The sequence below is a fragment of the Apodemus sylvaticus genome, chromosome 5 (genome assembly GCF_947179515.1).
Source record: "Apodemus sylvaticus chromosome 5, mApoSyl1.1, whole genome shotgun sequence".
In the NCBI taxonomy this organism is placed as follows: Eukaryota; Metazoa; Chordata; class Mammalia; order Rodentia; family Muridae; genus Apodemus; species Apodemus sylvaticus.
Window position 1 is genome coordinate 152,457,557 of NC_067476.1, and position 20,599 is coordinate 152,478,155.

The 20,599-nt window shown below is 47.9% G+C and overlaps 1 protein-coding gene across 3 annotated transcripts in view; it reads left to right on the forward strand.

Moving 5' to 3' along the window:
- The window catches only part of Arfgef2 (ADP ribosylation factor guanine nucleotide exchange factor 2), an 85,939-nt gene extending 67,313 nt beyond the window's left edge, over positions 1-18,626 (forward strand). For all 3 annotated transcript variants that reach the window (XM_052184325.1, XM_052184326.1, XM_052184327.1), the window contains 6 exons: positions 2,733-2,847; positions 6,443-6,573; positions 11,228-11,396; positions 12,679-12,817; positions 14,431-14,548; positions 15,195-18,626. In XM_052184325.1, coding sequence (XP_052040285.1) covers positions 2,733-2,847; positions 6,443-6,573; positions 11,228-11,396; positions 12,679-12,817; positions 14,431-14,548; positions 15,195-15,371 — 849 coding nt within the window. In that variant the 3' untranslated portion in view covers positions 15,372-18,626. The remainder of the gene's footprint in view (positions 1-2,732; positions 2,848-6,442; positions 6,574-11,227; positions 11,397-12,678; positions 12,818-14,430; positions 14,549-15,194) is intronic.
- Positions 18,627-20,599: the final 1,973 nt, after the last annotated feature.

A 20,599-nucleotide genomic window follows, 5' to 3' on the forward strand; every position in this document is an offset into this window, starting at 1 on the left:
GTCAGCCTATGTGTTTTGAAGCTTTCTTATGGGAATGAAAATGTTTACATAGTCTAACATTGATATGCCCCTTGGGTGTGGTGGTGCACACCTTTGATCTCAGCGCTTACGGCAGAAGCAGGCAGATCTCTGAGTTCTGGGCCAGCCAGGAGGCGCCTCGTGAGCCTCTCTGCCCCCAGGAGAATCAGCAGGCGTTCATCATTTCCTACAGAGGACAGAAAGGATTCTCAGAATAGTCTCCTGTGGGCAGTGGGGGCACGCCTGTAATCCCAGCACTCTGGGAGGCAGAGTTCGAGGCCAGCCTGGTCTATAGAACAAGTTCCAGGACAGCCAAGGTTACCCTGTCTCAGAACAAAGCAAAGCAAGAGTCTCCTTGTGCAGGAGAAAACACTGTGCCCATTTCCTGCTTGTCCCCCATGTCTGCGCTTGCTGTGTGCTCTGCTCAGTCAGCGTGAAGAGGGGCGGGCGCAGCCTGTGAGCATGTGCCTGTCTTTAAACTTTGTGAAGAGTGGCCTTCTCTAGAGCCGCTGGTTGCCTTGCTGCTCTTTGTTCTCTCTGGAAACAGCTCTGTGGAATGTTGTGACCGGCGCCTTGCTTGTTGTCCCAAGTTAACAGTGCTCTACTCACCAAAGAGATGATCACTTTAGAGTTAGTGTCACATAAATCACATAAATTCTGATTTCAAAAAACTGTAATTACGTATATATGTGTGAGTGTGGATTTGTGTGTGAGAGTGCAGAAAAGGCATTGGATCCCCTGGAACTGGAGTTACAGGAGGTTGGGAAGCCACTGTGTGGGTGCTGGGATCCTCACTGTGGTCCTCTGTACGAACGGTCAGTGCTCTTAACCACGAAGCCAGCTCTTCAGCCCTCAAAGTTCTAAATTAAATCTCACATTAAAAGTCTTTGTTTTACACTTCTGCATGAAGGTATGTGAATTTGAGAATTACTGATTTGCATTCCCAAATAAAACTAAGATTTCAAAATAACCATTAGATTTGAAAAGGATTTAGGGCTTAAACTTGAAGATGGGTGAAGTCAAAATGTATTCAATTTTTATTTTTGAAGTTTTCGAAAATTGTGTGTGTATGTGTGTATGTGTATGTGGTGTATATGTGGTCTGTGTATGTGTATGGTGTGTGTGTGTGGTGTGTGTGTGTATGTGTGTGTGTGTGTGGTGTAGGCTAGAGGACAGCTAGAGGGATTGGTTCTTGGCTTCACCATGTGGTGTTCCAGAGATAACCTAGGCCATCATACACAGTGGCAAGTGATTGTATCTACTGAGCATCTCACTGGCCAAGAGCTTATTCAGTTTAAAGTAAAGCACGCTGTTTAAACATCTTCTGGTTTTCCTGGGTATGGTGGTACTCGCCTCCTGGCACTCAGGAGGCCAGGGCAGAGGGATGTCTGTGAGTTCAAGCCCGGCCCAATCTATAGAGTGATCAGGGCTGTGTGGCTGTGTGTGTGAGGGAGAGGGAGAGGGAGAGGGAAAGAGGAAGGAAGGAAGGAAGGAAGGAAGGAAGGAAGGAAGGAAGGAAGGAAGGAAGGAAGGAAGGAAGGGAAGGAAGGAAGGAAGGAAGGAAGGAAGGAAGGAAGGAAGGAAGGATGGATGGATGGATATGCCTACTTGGGACACTTGTGGAGGTGAAAAGAAACCTTGCAGGAAAAGTTCTTCATTTCCATCACGTGGGTCTTGGGGATGAGATTTGGGTCATGAGGCTCAGCAGCAGGCACTTTCGCTTACCTGCTGTGCCATCTTGTTGGCCTTTCTTTTTTTCTTAAGAAGGACATCATTTAATTGGGGCTGGCTCACAGGTTCAGAAGTTCAGTCCGTTATCATCAAGGCAGGAAGCCTGGCAGTGTCCAGGGAGAGATGGTGCTGAAGGAGATGAGAGTTCTGTGTCTTGTTCCAAAGGGAATCAATCCAGAACTTTTTTTTTTTTAATTCTGTTTTTAAATTTTCATTTTTTTGGGGGGGGGGGATTTGTTATTTTGGTTGTGTTATAAAACTTGTGGGTCATAATCCATGTCTCAAGTGACGTCTGGCCACCCATCTTCAAGCTCAGACTTCCCTTGTGATAAACCCTCTTTTTTTGTTTGTTTGTTTTTTGTTTTTCAAGATAGGGTTTCTCTGTGTAGCCCTGGCTGTCCTGGAACTCACTCTGTAGACCAGGCTGGCCTTGAACTCAGAAATCCACCTGCCTCTGCCTCCCAGAGTGCTGGGATCACAGGCGTGCGCCACCACCGCCCGGCTTTAAATTTTCATTTTAATATTAGTAAAGAAAAACAAATAGCTACAACATTGCTGATTTAACTTTGAACTTGACCTAGTTTCTATCTGTGACACTCAGGCCTGGTGGTGGTGGCCCATGCCTTTAATCACAGCACTCGGGAGGCAGGGGCAGGTAGATCTGTAAGTTCAAGCCCAGCCTGGTCTACAGAGTGAACTCTAGGACAGTCAAAGCTGAAACCCTGTTTGGGGAGTGGGGGGTAGTGGAAAGACGGACAGGAAGGAAGGAAGGGAGGGAGGGAGGGAGGGAGGGAGGGAGGGAGGGAGGGAGGGAGGGAAATCTGTCCCACTGATCTCTATAATGTGTAGAGAAATGCCTTGAATTGGAATAGGAGAATGTGAGATTTAACTGAATTTAACACAGAGCCTTGATGTTGAGCGTCGTGTCTGTTCTGCACCCTGAGGAGCAGTGCACATTGTCCTTTCTTTCTGGTCTGCATTAGGATGTGGACCTGGACCGCCAGTCTTTAAGCAGCATGGACAGAAACGCCTCCGAGAGAGGGCAGAGCCAGCTGTCCAACCCCACCGACGACAGCTGGAAAGGAGCTCCATATGCAAGTAAGAACTTCCTTCTGGGTGTGTTTCGTTGACTTACTTTAATTGGACAGCACATTTATGTGATTCATGTGCTGGGAAAGCACAGCGGTGCCAGGGGATGCCCTCCCACCCACGCCTCTCTCTCCTGTGCCTCAGTGTTGCCAGGCTTTCTCTGACACGCCTGCAAATTCATGCATATACACGTTCACATGTGTACCAGCACATGCGCCCCTCCCCTTTCAGGCGAGACATAAGGTTTGCACATTCTTCCATACTGTTGCCTGCTATCCCAACAGATGCATCTTTGTTTAAGTCTTAATAATGGACACTTGTGGCTTTGTTACTTCATTTGTTACTATCGCCCTGTTAACTGTTCTGCGTGACATATTTTAATACACCATTAATTAGAAAATCCCTAGAAATTAACTAGCCCCTAGCCAGGTGGTGGTGGCACACGCCTTTAATACCAGCCCTTGGGAGACAGAGGCAGGCAGATTTCTGAGTTCAAGACTAGCCTGGTCTACAGAGTGAGTTCCAGGACAGCCAGGGCTACACAGAGAAACCCTGTCTCAAAAAACAAAAACAACAAAACTAACTAGCCCTGGGGTGGGGGTGACAAGAGCATTTGACAGATCTTTCCAAATTGCCATCTGTTAAGGTTACACCTGTTTGCATGATCTTTGGGAATACCTCAATAAAATCATATATCTTTGGAATGATTTTCTGTTTTAAATTATGGTTGACTGGAGGCTTTTTCCATGTGTGTGAGAGCCCACTGTGCGTCTGTCACACCCACCTGGGGCTGTGGGTGCTCTGCAAACCAGTCACAGTTATTTCTCTGGTTTGTCTCTTAATGTTGCTCATGGGGAATTTTACTCTCTTTCTGAAAAGTAGCTTTAAGAACTGGAATGTGGACTGGAGAGACGGCTCAGTGGTTAAGAGCACTATTCACTCTTCAGAGATCCTAGATCCCCAGCACCAACATGGTGGCCCACAGCCATCTATAATGGTAGTCGCATGGGATCCACTTCCCTCTTCTGGTGTGCAGACATAACACCCACACACATAAAATAAATAAATCTTGGAAAAAAAGAACTGGACTTGACGTAGAACGTGCTGATGCATGCCTTAAATGCTGGCAGGCCGATCTCTGAGGCTGATGCCTCTACCCTGCTCGTGTAGCCAGTTCCCAGCCATCCTGGGCTGCCCTGTCAGACCCTGTGATGGGATGTGCCAGGCACTGTCTTTACTCTTCTGCTGGCCTTTGAAGAAGCCACTTGCATTTGAGTGACAAGTGGTATACCTTACCACTATGCAGTAGACAGGGCCGCATACACATGCCGCTGGCAGACTGAGGAACCAGAACTTCAAAGTATTCTGTTCTTTCTGAAGTTGGGTCCCCTATCCTTTGTCTTCACAACAGTCCCACCCCGCTCTTCACAGGCCAGGTTGTCCCACAGTAGGGTAAAGCAGACTGTGATCCATTGTCTTTTGAAGGAATGTAAGTCACCTTGAAATCCATTAAAAAGGCTCCTGGGTCTGAGGTTCTGTCCTTTGGAAACTGCTCACAGCCAATCCCCTCCACATTCAGGGGAGAAGGGTGTCTGGTTTTTCATCAACCCTAGCTAAGGTCATTAGTGGGACAGGGTCAAGTGTAAACCCCTTCCCATAGAGCACTCAGAGCGCCTGGATGTCTGTATCTGGAGAGGCATTTTAGCCCTGCTGTGCCTCCAGCCCACAGTTACTTCTTTCTCCTGCCTTCCTCACCCCACCTCCCTTCTGAGCCCTGGATTTTTACAGTTTCTTTTTTGTTTTGTTTTTGAGACAGAATCTAACATCATAGTCCAACTGGCCTGAACCTGCAGTCCCCCCTTCTGCCTCAGCCTCCAGAGTGATATGGCCACCACACCCTGGCTATATAGTGTGGTGGTGGTAGTGGTGTGTGTGTGTGTGTGTGTGTGTGTGAGAGAGAGAGAGAGAGAGAGAGAGACAGACAGACAGACAGAGCCTCTCTATGTAGTCCTGGCTGTCCTGGATCTTGCCCTTTAGGCCAGGATGACTTTGCTCCCACAGAACTCCATCCGCCTGTGCTTCCCAAGTGCAGGGATTAGAGTATGCCACCACTCTCCACTCCAGGCTAGTTTCAGAGTTAAAATTCATTAGGGGCTGGAGAGATGACTCAGCAGTTAAGAGCACTGGCTGCTCTTATAGAGGACCCGAATTTGGTTCTCATTTCTGCATGGAGGTTCATAACCCTCTGTGACTCCAGTTCTGGTGTCCTCTTCTTGGCTCTGTGAGCACCAGGCATGCACATGGGAAACAGACATACATGCAGGTGAAACACTCACACAGTCAGCAACAAAAAACGATTTCAGGTGTTGCTGGGGACTGAAGCCACGAATTCACATGTCAGGGAAACACTCTAGCACAGAACTGAATCCTCACCCTCTCAAAAGTGGGAGCACTTGTATAGAGGAAAATTCCGTAGTTGTAGACTGTTACACCCATGTTTCCAAACTAGAAGACCACTGCTTTCTAGCTTTCTCTCGCTACAGCTGTACAGAACTCCCCCATTTTAGCTCTCATCCACTGGGAGAAAGTCTATCATTGTACCGCAGTGGGTCATAAGTCAGCTGACATTTGTGAGGATCATGAGTCAGCTGACACTTTCAGCTCCTTAAAGCTCTGGAGTTGGAGACACAAGGGTGGATGGAGTCAGTCTTCAGTGGCAGAAGTGTCATTGTGGATGTAAACAGGGAAGCCAGGATAAAGAACTCTGACCAGAGCAGCGCTGTGGTGGCGCACGCCTGTAATCCCATCTCTCTGGGAGGCAGAGGCAGGCGGATTTCTGAGTTCAAGGCCAGCCTGATCTACAGAGTGAGTTCTAGGATTCCAGGACTACACAGAGAAACCCTATCTTGAAAAGAGCTCTGGCCAGTGGAAGCTTCTTCACCACCCCACAGAGCACTCCTCATACCCTCCCCAGGGATGTGAATCAAACCCAGACCCTCATGGGTTCAGTGCCGAGAGAGCAGATGCAGAGAAATAGGACATGCAGAAGGCCACACTGGAAAAGCAGTGGCCCAGAAACTAAGAATTTAGAAGAGCTCCCCTACCCCTTCCCTCCCACGCTGAGGAGAGTCTGACTAGCTAGCATTGGCACCCTGCCCCCACTTCCTGCAAGGGTGCACTGTACACTGTGATGTCCAATAGCTGTGGCTGACAGCGAAACTTGCTGATGACCCGGGGTCTACAGTCAGCTCTGCTGCAGACCTTGCAGTTTCTTTTCTTTCCTTTCCAATTTTCCTTAATTTCCCTCTTCTCCCTCATCCCTTTTTCTTTTTCTCCTTTTGTTGTTTCATAACCATATTTTGGGCAGACATTTCCTGGCATTGTATTTAAACTTGCGGTTCAACCCGATGCTCCTCTCTGCCCCGTCCACCATGTCAGCGGGCGTCACTCTCAGGTCTTAGCTCGTGTCTCCAGTGATCGGATGGGGGGCAGGGTTCTCATCCCGGGCCTTGCCCCAGCATTGAGAAGTGATGGCGCACAGGAGGAACTCAGTGAAGAGTGCTAAGTCCTCCCTGTCAGGGTTAATCCTTATCGTCTGATACAGATCAGAAGCTGCTGGCCAGCCTCCTCATCAAGTGCGTGGTTCAGCTGGAGCTGATACAGACCATCGACAACATCGTCTTCTACCCTGCGACCAGTAAAAAGGAGGACGCGGAGCACATGGTTGCTGCCCAGGTGAGCACCCAGGGCGGAGCTGGAGCAGCAGCAGGAGCAGCAGGTGCTGGACCAGCACAGATGGTCAGTCCTGAGCTCACCATCCTCACCTTTCTCCAACCTCACATTTAGAAACATTGTGTCAGTCCCTGGAGACTGGGCACCAGGAAACAACATACACCAGAAACAGAACACTGAAAATCAAAGGTCTGTAATCCCTGACCCACAGCACTGTTCAGATGCCACCCTCCTTTGGTGCTAGGGAGAGTGTTACTTAATCTCAGGGACGACTTTCTACTGTCACTGTATGATTTCTCCATGTATTAACTGGGAAGCCCTGTGAGAGCACATGCCTGTGATCCCAGCACTCAGTAGGCTAAGAATCCAGCCGTAAGCTCAAGGCCTGCCCGGGCTACAGAGTGAGACCTTTCTTTTTTAAAACGACAACCAAAAAATGTGAGGGGAGCTCGATCCCAGTAGTAGGGAGGTGGAAGCAGGGAGGATCATAAGCCAAAGGCCACAGTTTGAGGCTAGTCTGAGCTACATTTGAGACCTTGTTTCAAAAATCACAAACAGAAAATTAAGCCAGAGGATGAAAACAAAACAAAACAAAATGTGAAACGGACAGTGTGCATAGAGAAGGCCCTGAAGCCATCTGTGAGCCATGCGCCTCCGTGGGTAAGCATTTGCTGTCAACCTGCCAACTGAGTGTGACCCCAAGAGTGTGTGACGAAAAGCAGGGAACCAGCTCCTGGCTGAGCTTCTTCACATGCTGTAGCCCCTCAGAGGCCATCAAGCTCCTAGCGAGGGGCTGCAGTCAACCAGAAACCTATAGCAGGCAGAGCCTGAGGCCACTCCCCTGCTTCAGCCCTGCTGTCATCCAAGAGGATAAGTACTACTGACCTTAATACATCTGCATGTTCAAGTCTGTCCATTTTCTGTCTTCTTCCTGTTTATTCTTTTTTGTTTTTGCTTTTCCAGACAGGGTTTCTCTGTGTAGCCCTGACTGTCCTGGAGCTCGCTTTGTAGACCAGACTGGCCTCAAACTCAGAAATCTGCCTCCCTCTGCTCCCAAGTGCTGGGATTAAAGGAGTGCTTTCATTTTTCTTTGTTAACTGTTCAGATAAGTCATTTGTTTTTACAAGGGTGTGCAGACACTGCCACTATCATTTGAGAATATGTTGACTCCCGTGAGAACAACACTGTGGCCATCAGTGTCCCTCCTTCCTGACCCTGAGATGAGTTACTCCTCGACGTTCTGTCTCTGGACTTGCCTGTTGAGAGCATCTCATATAGAGTGTGTGATTTCATTAGCCTCGAAGAATGTCCTGGGTTTATTTGGATTATACAGAACAGCAGCATTTTTCTTACACGTGGGTGACTTACCATTCTCCTTTGGCCATTCCATAGCACAGCTGCTCCTCTGGCTGTTGTGGCTGACCCTGGGTATAGCAGGATTCCATATCTGGAGGTTGGGCTCCTTACAACCCAGCACTCCTGAAGCTAAAACAGGCCACTGCATAGCAGTACTCTTATTTATTAAAAAAGAAAAATGAACCCTGACCCCAACCTTTAATGCCTGCACTTGAGAGGCAGAGGCATGCGGATCTCTGTGAGTTTGAGGTCAGCATGGTCTCGAGTGAGTTCCAGGACGGGCAGAGCTACACAGAGAAACCCTGTCTCAAAACAAAACAAAACAAAACAAAACAAAAAGAAGAAAAGAACAAAGAAAGCTATAAACATTCATTTATGTACATTTTATATCAGGTGTTTGTTACTTAATTTTTATTTATTCCCGTATATTCATGTGTGTGAGCTCCCTGTCTTCCTACATATCAGAAGGGGGCATCAGATCCCATTACAGATGGTTGTGAGCCACCATGTGGGTGCTGGGAATTGAGCCTGAGTTCTTAACTGCTGAGCCATCTCTCCAGACTTATTATATCAGTTTTTCAATGGACATGTTTCTTGGGGTAGATCCTACGAGCTGAATCCCTTGATCATGTGATAATTATGTTTTTCTGTGAAGTTTCAAAAGTTTACAAATTTTGAGAAAGTGGGGACATGGGTTCACACTCCGAACACATCATGTGGGGCTCTCTTCTGCAGCACCCTCCAGTGACTGCTGCCTCCCTGTCTCACAGTTTTCACCCCCATAGTTGATCCTCTTCATGCTCTCCTGCAGCTGTCAGTCACCCTCTCCTGCCCCGCCCACTCCCAACTCAGTAAATCCCTCTTCCGCTTCTGTGTCTTTTCTTTCTCTTCCTCACCATTTTAAACGTACTGCTTTACTGTTGGGCCATCAGGTGGGAACTGCACATGCGCATTCCTGCTGGAGAAATGAACTCTTCTGTCCCTGTGTATGTGTGTTTTCCATTTCTTTCTTTTGAATATTTTTTTTCTTTCTTTCTTTCTTTTTTTCTTTTCTTTTCTTTTTTTTTTTTTTTTTTTTTTTTTTTTTTTTTTTTTGAGACAGGTTTTCTCTGTGTAGCCCTGGCTATCCTGGAACTCATTCAATAGACCAGGCCAGCCTAGAACTCAGAAATCCACCTGCCTCTGCCTCCCAAGTGTTGGGATTAGAAGTGTGTACCACCGTATTTGACCACTTAAACCTTTTAAAGAGGCAGGAAGAGGGCTCAGTGGTTGAAGAGCCCAGCCTGGGTCCTAACACCCACATGGCAGCTCACAACTGGTTGTAACTCTACTTCCAAGGGATCTGCTGCCCTCTTCTAGCTTCCTTGGGTAGCAGGTATGCACTAAGTGTGCAGGCAAAGTACCTACACACATAAAATTCAAAAAAAAAAAAAGAAAAGAAAGAAAACCCCACAAACCTATAGCTGAGCTGAGCTGGTGCTGTGCGGCTGTGACTGCACTGGGGCCGTACAGGCAGGTGGACTGAACGACAACAAACCCAACAAACCCCCAAACAACCAGACAGCTGTCAGCCTCAATCTGTGCACTTGAAGGAGAATGATTTCCTACATCTGACATCAAAACTACAAAGGACAAAGAGAACTGGGGACCCTGAGCCTCTTTCCTTTACTTTTTTTTTGTGTGTGTGTGTTTCAAAGACTGTCAAGAAACTGAAAATGAGCTCGGCACGGTGACACACACCTTTAATCCCAGGCCTCCGGAGGCAGAGGCAGGCGGATCTCTGTGGGTTCGAGGCCAACCTGGTCTACAGAGTGAGTTCTAGGAGAGCCAGAGCTATGTAGAAAAAGACCCAGTCTCAAGGGGTCAAAAAGAGCGCTTTATATAAAGTTTTCTCTTAGACCTTTGAATATATTATCGTTTTTGTTAATGGTATAAGGCGGGACCTGGCTTTTATCTCTGGCGTGTGAGGGCAGCATGTCCTCAGTACTGTCTGATAGTCTTTGCTTTCCCTGGCAAATTTCCCTGGCACTTGTGTTAGAAGTCAGATTACTATCAGTATCAGAGCTATTTCTCATGTCTCCAGGCTGGCCAATCCCCTGTGTCAGCACCACATTACCCTGACTACTGGAGCTTTTCAGCATTTGTTTTGGGAGCCGAGCGTGCCATCCGTCTAGTGTTTCTCAGTATCAGCCCTCCAGTATACGGCCACGTTTACCTGCCAGTCCAGATCAGGTGTGGAATTTAACATCAGCTGTATAAAATAGGGTCTCGGGCTGGAGAGATGGCTCAGTTGTTAAGAGCACTGACTGCTCTTCTGAAGGTCCCAAGTTCAAATCTCAGCAACCACATGGTGGCTCACAACCATCCGTAATGAGATCTGACTCCCTCTTCTGGAGTGTCTGAAGATAGCTACAGTGTACTTACATAGAATAATAAATAAATCTTAAAAAAAAAAATAAGCCAGGCAGTGGTGGCGCACGCCTGTAATCCCAGCACTCTGGGAGGCAGGGGCAGGCGGATTTCTGAGTTCGAGGCCAGCCTGGTCTACAGAGTGAGTTCCAGGACAGCCAAGGCTACACAGAGAAACCCTGTCTCGGAAAAAAAAAAAAGCCTAAAAAAAAAAAAATAAAATAAAATCGGGTCTCACTGTATAGGTCAGGCTGGCCTGGAACTCCAGGTGTAGCCCAGGCTATCCTTGCTGTGAGTGCAATCATCATGTCTCAGCTGGGACAACAGGTTTGTGTCTGCACGTGTAGCATCAGCTGAGATTTTGATAAAGGACTGCTTCATAGTTACAGATCAACTCAGGAAACTTTACTGTCTTCTCTCTTCAGTCTCTTATGAAGGTTACAGCTGATTCTTAAAAGTCTCTAGAAATACAGAACTCTCTGGGCATGTCTCAGATTTTAGGCTCCACACTGACTAACAGTTTGGAGCACTGTATACATGTTTGGCTGCTCCTTCCTTTGGCAGTGGCCACAGGCTTGAGAGACCTCTGAGCGCTGAAGGCCAGCTAGGCTCGGCTTCAATTCCCTGCTGCTCAGCTGCACTTGGGACTCAGGCCTTCTGTCACCCACGGAGCTGTGTGAGAGGCTGAGAGCACACCCTGCCTATGCCACAGAGACAGCACAGGAGCGTGGGCCTCCGAGCCCACCACACACAGCCTCTCAGCCAGAGAAAGCCTGAGTGGAAACGGTTCCAAGGATGGCTCTGGGAGAGCTGCAGGGCCTTGTCTGCCTTTCCCAGAATGCCTCGGTCCCCACTAAGCTCCTCACTTGCCATCTTGTCTCTTCCCCTCCAGCAAGACACACTAGATGCAGATATCCGCATCGAGACGGAGGATCAGGGCATGTACAAGTTTATGTCCTCCCAGCACCTCTTCAAGCTGCTGGACTGCCTGCAGGAGTCCCATTCCTTCTCCAAGGCCTTCAATTCCAACTATGAGCAGCGGACTGTCCTCTGGCGAGCTGGTGAGGCACACAGGCTCATGACAGGCCACACTGGCTGCAGCCCTGAACACCAAAGCCTTTGGAGGATTCTGATACTTCAATATGCTTTTGATCTCAGTTTTTTTTTTTTTTTTACACGTGTGTGAGTGTTTTGCCTACATTTATGTCTGTGTCCTACATGCCCGGAGTCGGAGGTTAGAAGAGGGGACCGTATCCCTGGGAAATGGGAGTTTCAGAGTTGTGAGCCTCCATGTGTGTACTGGGGACTGACCCTGAGTGTTCTGGAGGAGCAACCAGTACCCTGAACTGCTGAGCCGTCTCTCCAGCCTGTATTTTTATGTAATATTTGTTTTTCTAAGGGTGGAAAGTGTTAGAGTTTTATTATTCTGAGCTTTGCAGAGACACATTACAGACTTTGTTACCATCCCTTAACATTCTCCCCAGATGCCTTGTTTTGTTGAAACAAAATTGTTTTTTGCCATCACCCTGGCTAACCTAGAATTTGCTGGTAGCTCAGGCTAGAAACCCACAGTAGTCCTCCTGTCTCAGCCTCCTGATTACTGGAATTACAGGTGTGTGCCACTATGCTCACCCAGAGGCGTTTGTTTTTTGACACAGACTTTCTCTGTGTAGCTCTGGCCGTCCTGGGACTCACTCTGTAGACCAGGCTGGCCTCCACCTTAGAGATCCACCTGCCTCCTGAGTGCTGGGATTAAAGGCATGAGCCACCAGGCCTGGCTTAAGTCACTGTTTTAAACCACACTTAGAATATCTTTGTCCCTGTGGGAAGGTTTGTCCATGCCACTGTCTTTGAAGATTTTTGTTCAGAGTGTTTGGCACATCTCTGGCTGATTGGGATTCTTATGCTTTTTTCTTTTTAAATTGTGTTTTTATATGTGTACTTTATAGGCAAATATTATTTTAAAAGCCATTAACTTAAAAAGGGTGCTAGCATTCTTTTTTAAAATTTAAACATTTAAATTTAAAAATTTAAAATATGTGCATGACATCAGTGTGTGCACACGCCGTAGCATGTGTGTTGGGGAGTCAGTTCTCTCCTTCGACTTTTCTGTGGGTTCTGGGGATCTAGCTCAGGTCTCCAGTAACACAGTAAGTGCTGAGACCTCTAGCTGCCTTGAACACTAGCAGTCTTAAGAGAGACTTACTATGAGATAGCTTACCAAGCACATGAAGAACTACGGGGTCTGCACAGGTCTGCATGGGCACAGTCTGGCACCCACGGCCTTCTGCTCAATACTGTCCTGGCTGGTAACATGCCCTGATGTGATTGCCTTATCTCTAGGCTTCAAGGGCAAGTCCAAACCCAATCTTCTCAAACAAGAAACCAGCAGCCTGGCCTGTTGCCTAAGGATCCTGTTTAGAATGTATGTTGATGAGAACCGCAGGGATTCCTGGGGTGAAATACAGCAGCGACTTCTAAGGTAAGATTGTTTTTATACCCTAATTGTGTGAATGGAAAAGAGTCACAGAGCCAGGTGTGGTGGCACACAGGGGCAGAAGCAATGGATCTCTTTGAGTTGCAGGCCAGCCAGGACTACATACAAAAAAGTAGGTGAGAAATACCTGCTCAGTAAGGAGCCCCGGCTGGCGCCTTCCTTCTGCTGCCTTATCCCTTTCACGTTGGAGAATCCCGAGCAGAGTGGGCAGGGCCCCCCGAGCAGAGTGGGCAGGGCTACTGCTTTGATTTCAGCTCCTCCCTGGGGCTGACCTCTGAGTTCCAAGAGAGAGGGTAGGTTAAGTCCTTTCTGGGTGGAGCCCTGGCTCCCTTTTGTTCCTTCTTTCTAGGAAGAGGGGATCATAGGGTCAGCGGGGTCAGCACACAGGTGCCGCAATGCAGGCAGTAGGCTGCCAGTTTCCACCCACTAGGCTTCACCAGAAGGCTGGGGAGCCTGGCGTTGTGGTTTTCTTTGATGCTGGCCTGTGAACGAGGCCTTGTGCATGTTCTGTTGCTAACTCTGGACTCTGAGTCCCACAAGCCTTCTTGCACTCCTAAAACATTAGCACACAGCGCTGACCTTGCAGGAAGTCAGCAGTCTCCAGCACAGCACAGCACGGCAGCACTCAGGAGGTCATTCAGTGATCTTAACTGTCAAGTGGCTGTATCAATTATTAATATATCAGTGTTGGTGTATTCTATAATGGAACATTGACAGCCATTAGGGGAGGAAGGCTGGGTGCAAAGTACAATAATAGAGGACTTGCCTACCATCCGTGGCACTCAATGTTCATCTCCTGCATTATACATGCTTGCGCGCACGTGCACACATCACACACAACCCTATAAACAGAGAGGGGCGAGGAGACTAGGCTACAATATTCATATGTCCTCTAAATACTGGAATTCTTTCCTTCTTTTTTACAGTTATAATCAGTTGTCTTACAGTGAGAATAGACTTTTGTTTGGTCTTTTGAGATAGGGTCTCACGTAGCCCAGGCTGACCTCAGACTGACCATCAAGCCAAGGATGGCATTGAATTCCTGGTCCCCTGCCTCCATCTTCTAAGTGTTGAGATTACATGTGTGCACCTCTATGTGTGTACCACCACACCCAGCACTAATAAGTCTTGGCTGAAAGAATTGTTTAATTAAAAGAAAGAAAATGGTTATTTCCCACTCTTCCCTGTGATAGTTTCCCTATGACCTCAGGCTGGTCTTGAACTCAGAATTCTCCTGCCTCACTCTCCCCATTCCCAGGTCATTTCTAACTCAAGCCTAGACGGTAATCACCCACATAGGCTCCTAGCTTCTCTAGTCGGGGGTGCGGTGTAACATTTTAATCTGGGAGCAGTCTGACGTGGCTACGGAGCGAGGAAGGAGTCAGAAATAGTGAAGGGCGCTACCGTGCTGCAGACTGATGGGCCGGGCTGCACTAGCCATTCCAGAGCCATTCTGTCTTTTGACAGAAGTGAGAGCCTGGTGTGCTGCCCAGGTCATCACAGCCAGTATGGGATTCAGCAGACTGCAGAAGGGGTCTGGCTGTCCTCTGGGTGTGAAGTGCCAGCTCCTGTCTTGACATGACTGTCTCTTCCCCTAGTGTGTGCAGTGAAGCACTTGCCTACTTCATTACTGTGAACTCTGAGAGCCACCGGGAAGCATGGACGAGCCTCCTGCTGTTACTGCTGACCAAAACCCTCAAGATAAATGATGAGAAGGTACAAAGTGAACTCTTCTCCTCCGGGAGGCTCTGCCACAGGGGCGGGGGCGCTTTTCCTCCATTTGAGATGGCTGCTGGAGACAGTTCTTTAGGAAAATGGTGCCTTCAGATAACTGCTCTTCCCAAGAACCCCAGTGAGAAGGGATGGAGTGTGGGCGTGTGTGGCTGTGGGGATCGTGCTGATGCTCTCCGTCCAGGAAAAGAGGCTCAAGGGCTGGAGAGATGGCGGAGACTAAAGCCCACTTTACAGAATGAAAAGAAGCCTAGTGAGGACAGCAAGACTTCTATAAAAAGAAATTCAATATCATTAAAATGGGAGGTTGTTGGTGGGTGTTTTGTGTCAGGGTTACTTTATGTAGCCCTGGGGATTGAACGCAAGGCTTCCTATGTGTCAGGAAGCGCTCTCCCGACTGAGCCACACCCAAGGCCTATGTCATGAGTCTTGCTGTAGCCCAGCCTGGACAGCAACTTGCAATCTTCCTGGTTTAGTCATTACCACACCGCCCACCTAGAATAAGTTTCAGTAGCAAGAAAGAGCAGCAGCAGTGCTCCAGGGTGCCATAGCTTAGGCCAGTGGACGCGTCTGGAAGATGGGTGCAGGGGCAGGTCCGTGGCTAACCTGGCTTTCTGCTTTCTCCTACAAGTTCAAAGCACATGCGTCGATGTACTACCCCTACCTGTGTGAGATTATGCAGTTTGACCTGATCCCCGAGCTCCGAGCGGTTCTGCGAAAGTTCTTCCTGCGGATAGGCCTGGTGTATAAGATATGGATTCCAGAAGAGCCGTCGCAAGTGCCAGCAGCACTGTCACCGACCTGGTAGCACTGGCTCCGTAGCCACTGCTGTGGTTCTGCAGCACATCCGCCATACTGTCCCAGCTGGCAGACGAGGAGCCACCCACCATGTTGGGGTCTGGACCTGGAGAGCAGTGGCCTGGACGCTGGTCAGCACAGTGCCCACCGGAGGCTCACAGGGTCTCATTAAACCATCACACACCAGTAACTTGGTGGGCGGGGAGTCTGTTCGTCTGCCATTCCATTCTGCTGACTGAACTGTCAGATCTGTCCTTGCGAATGCCACCATTTCCTCGACGACCTCTAAGACTGGCCATAAAAGTCTTGTTGGAGGAAGTCACTCTCCTGGGAAGCAAAGAGCATTGCTGTATAGGTTCGTGTTTATTAGAGTATGTTAATAAAATTCCTTGTAACGGCTCACGGCCACCTAAGTGCGCTCGGTGCTTTGTTGTTTGACTGTTAGAGAAGTTTGAATGTTTGTGTCAGTTTTGGGTCAGCCTAGATAAAGATAGGAAAAGAGGGAGTGTTCCTTCTGTCTTGTTTTGTAATTGTTTGAGTGATTTCTAAAATATTTTACAAAGATATATTATTAAAAATCTGATTAATGGCAGAGTTTAGTAGACTTAAGAGCTTGCAAGGTGTAAAGAAAACGTAGTGCCTCGTGGCTCCCTGGTTAGTGCCCTGGGGAGACAAAGCCTGTAGGAAAAAAGTAATCTAAAAAAGGCGTTAGCCTCCCTTGAAGTGTTTGTGGGTGGATGTTCCGTTAAGTTTCCCAGAATGCATCGTACATCTTTCTGAAGTCTAGACTATGAAAAGGTGACAAAAATGAAGTAACTGACCCAGAGTTGGTTTATCTTTGAGTAAACCTTTTTAGTTTTTACCTCAGCAGAGTGTTAGCATGGCTGCTTTGCAGTCCCTGCTAAGGGGACCATCAGAGGGAGGGACAGTTGGTGCACCCCTCTCAGCCACGTATCAGGAGTGGAACTGGAGCCCCTGTGGGACTAGCACAGCTGGGCTGTGACAGTGGCCGAGGTGGCAACCAGAGCTTCTGTCAACTGGAGCCAGGAGCTGGATTCTTTGGCAAGGTTAGATTCTGGGATTCTTATGTTGGTAATGGTGCCGGGCCCAGAACCACAGGAGAGTGAAATTCTGAGCACTCCCACGCAGCATAGTGGATTCGGGGCCCACGAGAAAAAGAACACATGAGATTCCTCATCTGCTCTGGCCCTTCCACCTGGAGCATCACTGAGAGGCTAAACTGTGTCAGGAACCGCATTGGAAACAGTCAGACTTCTGCCTACTTCGAGTCCTACGAATTGGGGTTGTACTGATGTCAACTCTGGTGCCTTAGAAGTTAGTCCTCATTGGGAACGTGTCTGTGAGACTGGACCCTTTTTTTCTTTCTAGAGAGGGATTCCTGGTGCTTTTGCTGTTTTCTCTTCTTGTTTTTGACAGCCTTGGCACATGCTCAGTTTGGCCCGCAGAACTTGTATTTATGCTTTTTTTTTCCCCAAAAGTATTTTAATTTCTCTACCAAAGGGGGACAATCAAGCAGGCTGAGGTTATTAGCACTAACACCCTCAGCTGAGAGGGCTGTGTACCTCGAAGGGAGGGCCTGTGGGAGAGTGTTCCTGAGTGGAGAAAGTGAACACATTTGACTGACACGTCCTGGAATCCGGTGTATCTTTTCACGGCACAGCGCCGAGCCACACTCCCTGGTGTTGCTGCCCAGCAGGCCCTCAGCCGTCCATGCTTCCTGCAGCATCTGTACCTTGAGTGTAATCCGGGAACAAGCATGCACACTCAGTGGGTGTATTCCACCTTAGCTGTGTCCCTGACTGGTGGCTTTCCTTCCGTCATGTGGCATTCCACTCATCTACACTAGCCCATGCCCCCACTGTCCCCTGCCTCCTCTGTAATTGTTGCCCCTTACAGAGTAGGGAATGTGTCAGCATTTTCTTCTTGCTGAGATTCTCAGCTCAAATTTCTTTATAATTTTGTCCTGTAAAAGATGAACATTTAAACCGAGCGATGCATTTAAACCGTCTAGCAATAGATCTTTAAAAACGATATAAAACCATTCAGGGTAATTTTCCTTGTCAGTGGCCAGTGGCATCCCTGACCTCCAGAAACAAGCCATGCAGTATAAATTTCTTGTGGTGAACGAGTCTTTTCATGGCAAATGTGGCTCGAGGCCACCAGACAGCAGCGCAGAGCCGGACGGCTGTGTACACTTGGATGCTGCCCCGCTGTAGCACAGGGGCAGTGGTGTGGTGTCTTCCAAGGCCTTACTTCTTTTTCAGAATGCTTTAAGTGTCGGCTGTATGTGCTGGGTTCTTTATAAAGAAGTTTCTGTTCCCAAGCTGCTGTTCCGAGCAGTTTTGTTCTTGTCTGTTAAGGAAATCACCAGCTTTGGCATCTGACCAACAAACAGTGAGTGGGAGACGTGATTTCCGACGTGCGTCTTCAGAGTCAAACACACTCCCTCGTGTACAACCAAAGAGCAGACATTATGAGATTGTATAGTCATATCTGGAAATGACTTTCCCCCAACCTGTGACTTTTGTATAAAATTCAGAGAATCTGTAAAGAACCCCTCTTCAAAAAGCCTAAACACTTTTTGTTGTTCTTTTGTGATTAGAGCTGTATATTTAGTTGTCTTTCTGGTTGTCAAGAGAATGTGCTGACACAGGTAGGCGTGGGCGCCCCACTCAGGTGTTTGTTGTTGAGATGCTAATGGCTGCTGGGCCGTAGCCTTCTGAACCCAGTTCCACTGTTTGTGGTTGAGGTGGATACAACTGGAGTTCTCGCGCACCCTGGGGCAGCTGTGCCACCAGCAGCGTTGAGGTCTGGGAAGCAGAAACGCCAAAGTTGAGCATCGTAAAGAATGAATCCCTCTGGAAACCCTTACTCTCAGAAAATGACACTCTTCAAACGTGTGGCTTTTCTCAGTGTTCTAATTTTTTTTTAAAAAAATTTTATCTTGCATATTTGCATCAAACATTTCTTTATGTGCAAAATGTATGTTTTTGCTCTTTAAAAATGTCTCAGTTACCAGCTTCTTTGATTTCATCTATACACAATGATTAAGTGCATTTAATATTGGTAATTTAATGAAAAGCATTCCTTGCCCAATGGATGTAAACATTTTTGAAAGAATAAAGCAGAATTATATAATATGAAACGCTATGTAAAGTTTTCTATGTAAAAATATTATGTATAATACTGTTAAATAACCCATGCTTTGATCAGGTGGAAAATCAATAAAGTTTTAAAAAGTAAAGCTGGCGCCAGTGTCCTCATTTATATCCTACCAAGCCATCGGTTGGGCTAATTTAAGTTTGTTGGCATGGCAGACACACACTCGTAGTTTCCGGTTGGGAGTAGGATTTGGCACCAGGCAGAGAAAATGGCTTAGGTAAAAGTGCTTGTCCTGCAAGCCTGGTGACCTGGGTCTGACCTCTGGGCCCATGCAAAGGGGAAAACAGAGAACTCACTCCACAAAGGTCCCTCTGCCCTCCACACTGGGTACTCCCACACACCCACACAAGCATGAAATAACTGAAGTAGAAGGCAAGAAGTGGTCATAATGGCAGTTCTGGCCGGGGTGTGGGCCCACCAGCCTTGACCCTCCCTCCTTTTCTCAGGTCCACTCCATTGCAAGGTGGTCTAACAAGTCTGGGGGGTGTCGGGAGGGTCCCCGGGAGGGCTCCCGGTCCTCACCAGCGCCTTCTCCAGCTCCTAATCCCCTCTGTGCTCCTCCATGGTGGTTCCCTAGGGTTGCAGGGAAATGATATTAAGGACCGTTCTTGGGAGGTGAACGCCAGAGCAAAGGCAAGGCGGGTGCTTTGCCACACTTAGAGCCCCCACCTTTTTTTTTTTTTTTTTTTTTTGGCAATGATTTGTTTGTTTGTTTGTTTTTTGGATTTGGTTTTCTCAAGACAGGGTTTCTCTGTATAACCCTGGATGTCCTGGAACTCACTCTGTAGACCAGGCAGGCCTCGAACTCAGAAATCCACCTGCCTCTGCCTCCCAGAGTGCTGGGATTACAGGTGTGCACCACCACCGCCTGGCTTGTGATGATTTTATATAGCCCAGGTTAGGCTTGAACTTGCTCGGTATCAGAGGATAACCTTGAACTTGCAATTCTCCTGCCCCCACAGACCTAGTACTGGTATTATGAGTGCACTGCACTGGTTTTTATGTAGTTCTGGGGTTCAAATCCAAGATATGCATGTTAGTTGCGTGCGCATGTGTGTGTATGTGTGTGTGTGTGTGTGTGTATGTCCCTTTTCACATTCACTGCCAACTACCCCTCTTTCTCCCAGCACCCCACCCCCACTCCTAGAAGTAGGTGAGCAAGAGGTCTTCAGGAACCCATGTGACTTCAGGGAAGCCTCAAAGAGTCCACACTCTGGGAGCTCACCTGTTTGGCCTGTAGGCAGATTGCCTGTGGGGAGGGAGGCTCTAGAAAAGGGCTGTAATGAAGCCCTCTAAGAAGGGAGCTGGCTTCGGGCTATACTCCTGGTGGAAATGAGGATGTGGGAATAATGGTATCGGGAAGGGGGTCAGGAAAAGTATGATGGACCTGGGGCATTTGTAGCTCAACAAGAACACATGCTTTTGGACGCATTGAGATCCTGTGTTTAAACTCTTAACACTACAAAAACAAACAAACAAAAACCAAGCCTGGTGGTGAAAGCCGGGCAACCTCAGCTACTCCATTTATTTGGTTGGTTGCTTGTGTCTGGGTCTTAGTCTGTAACCAGGCTGGCCTTGAACTCAGTGATTCCTGTAACTCTATGTTTCAAGTGCAGAACTGCAGGAGCACACCACCCACCAGCCCTGGTTTCCTGGAGTGCTGAGAATGAAATCCGGAGGTCAGTTTATGCTCGACAGGCATTCTACAAACTGAGATACATCTGCAGCCGCTAAAAACTATTTTCAAAATAACTTTTTTTTTTTTGAGAGGGTTTCTCTATGTTTCCCTGGCTGTCCTGGAACTTGCTCTGTAGACCAGGCTGGCCTTGAACTCAAGAGATCTACCTGCCTCTGCTTCCCAAGTGCTGGGATCACAGGTGTGCGCCACCACAGCCTGGAGTTTTTGTTTTTTTGTTTTTTTTGGGTTTTTTTTTTGGGGGGGGGGAGGGAGTTATGGATTTGGTTTTTTCGATACAGGGTTTCTCTATACAGCCCTGGCTGTCCTGGAACTCACTCTGTAGACCAGGCTGGCCTCGAACTCAGAAATCCACCTGC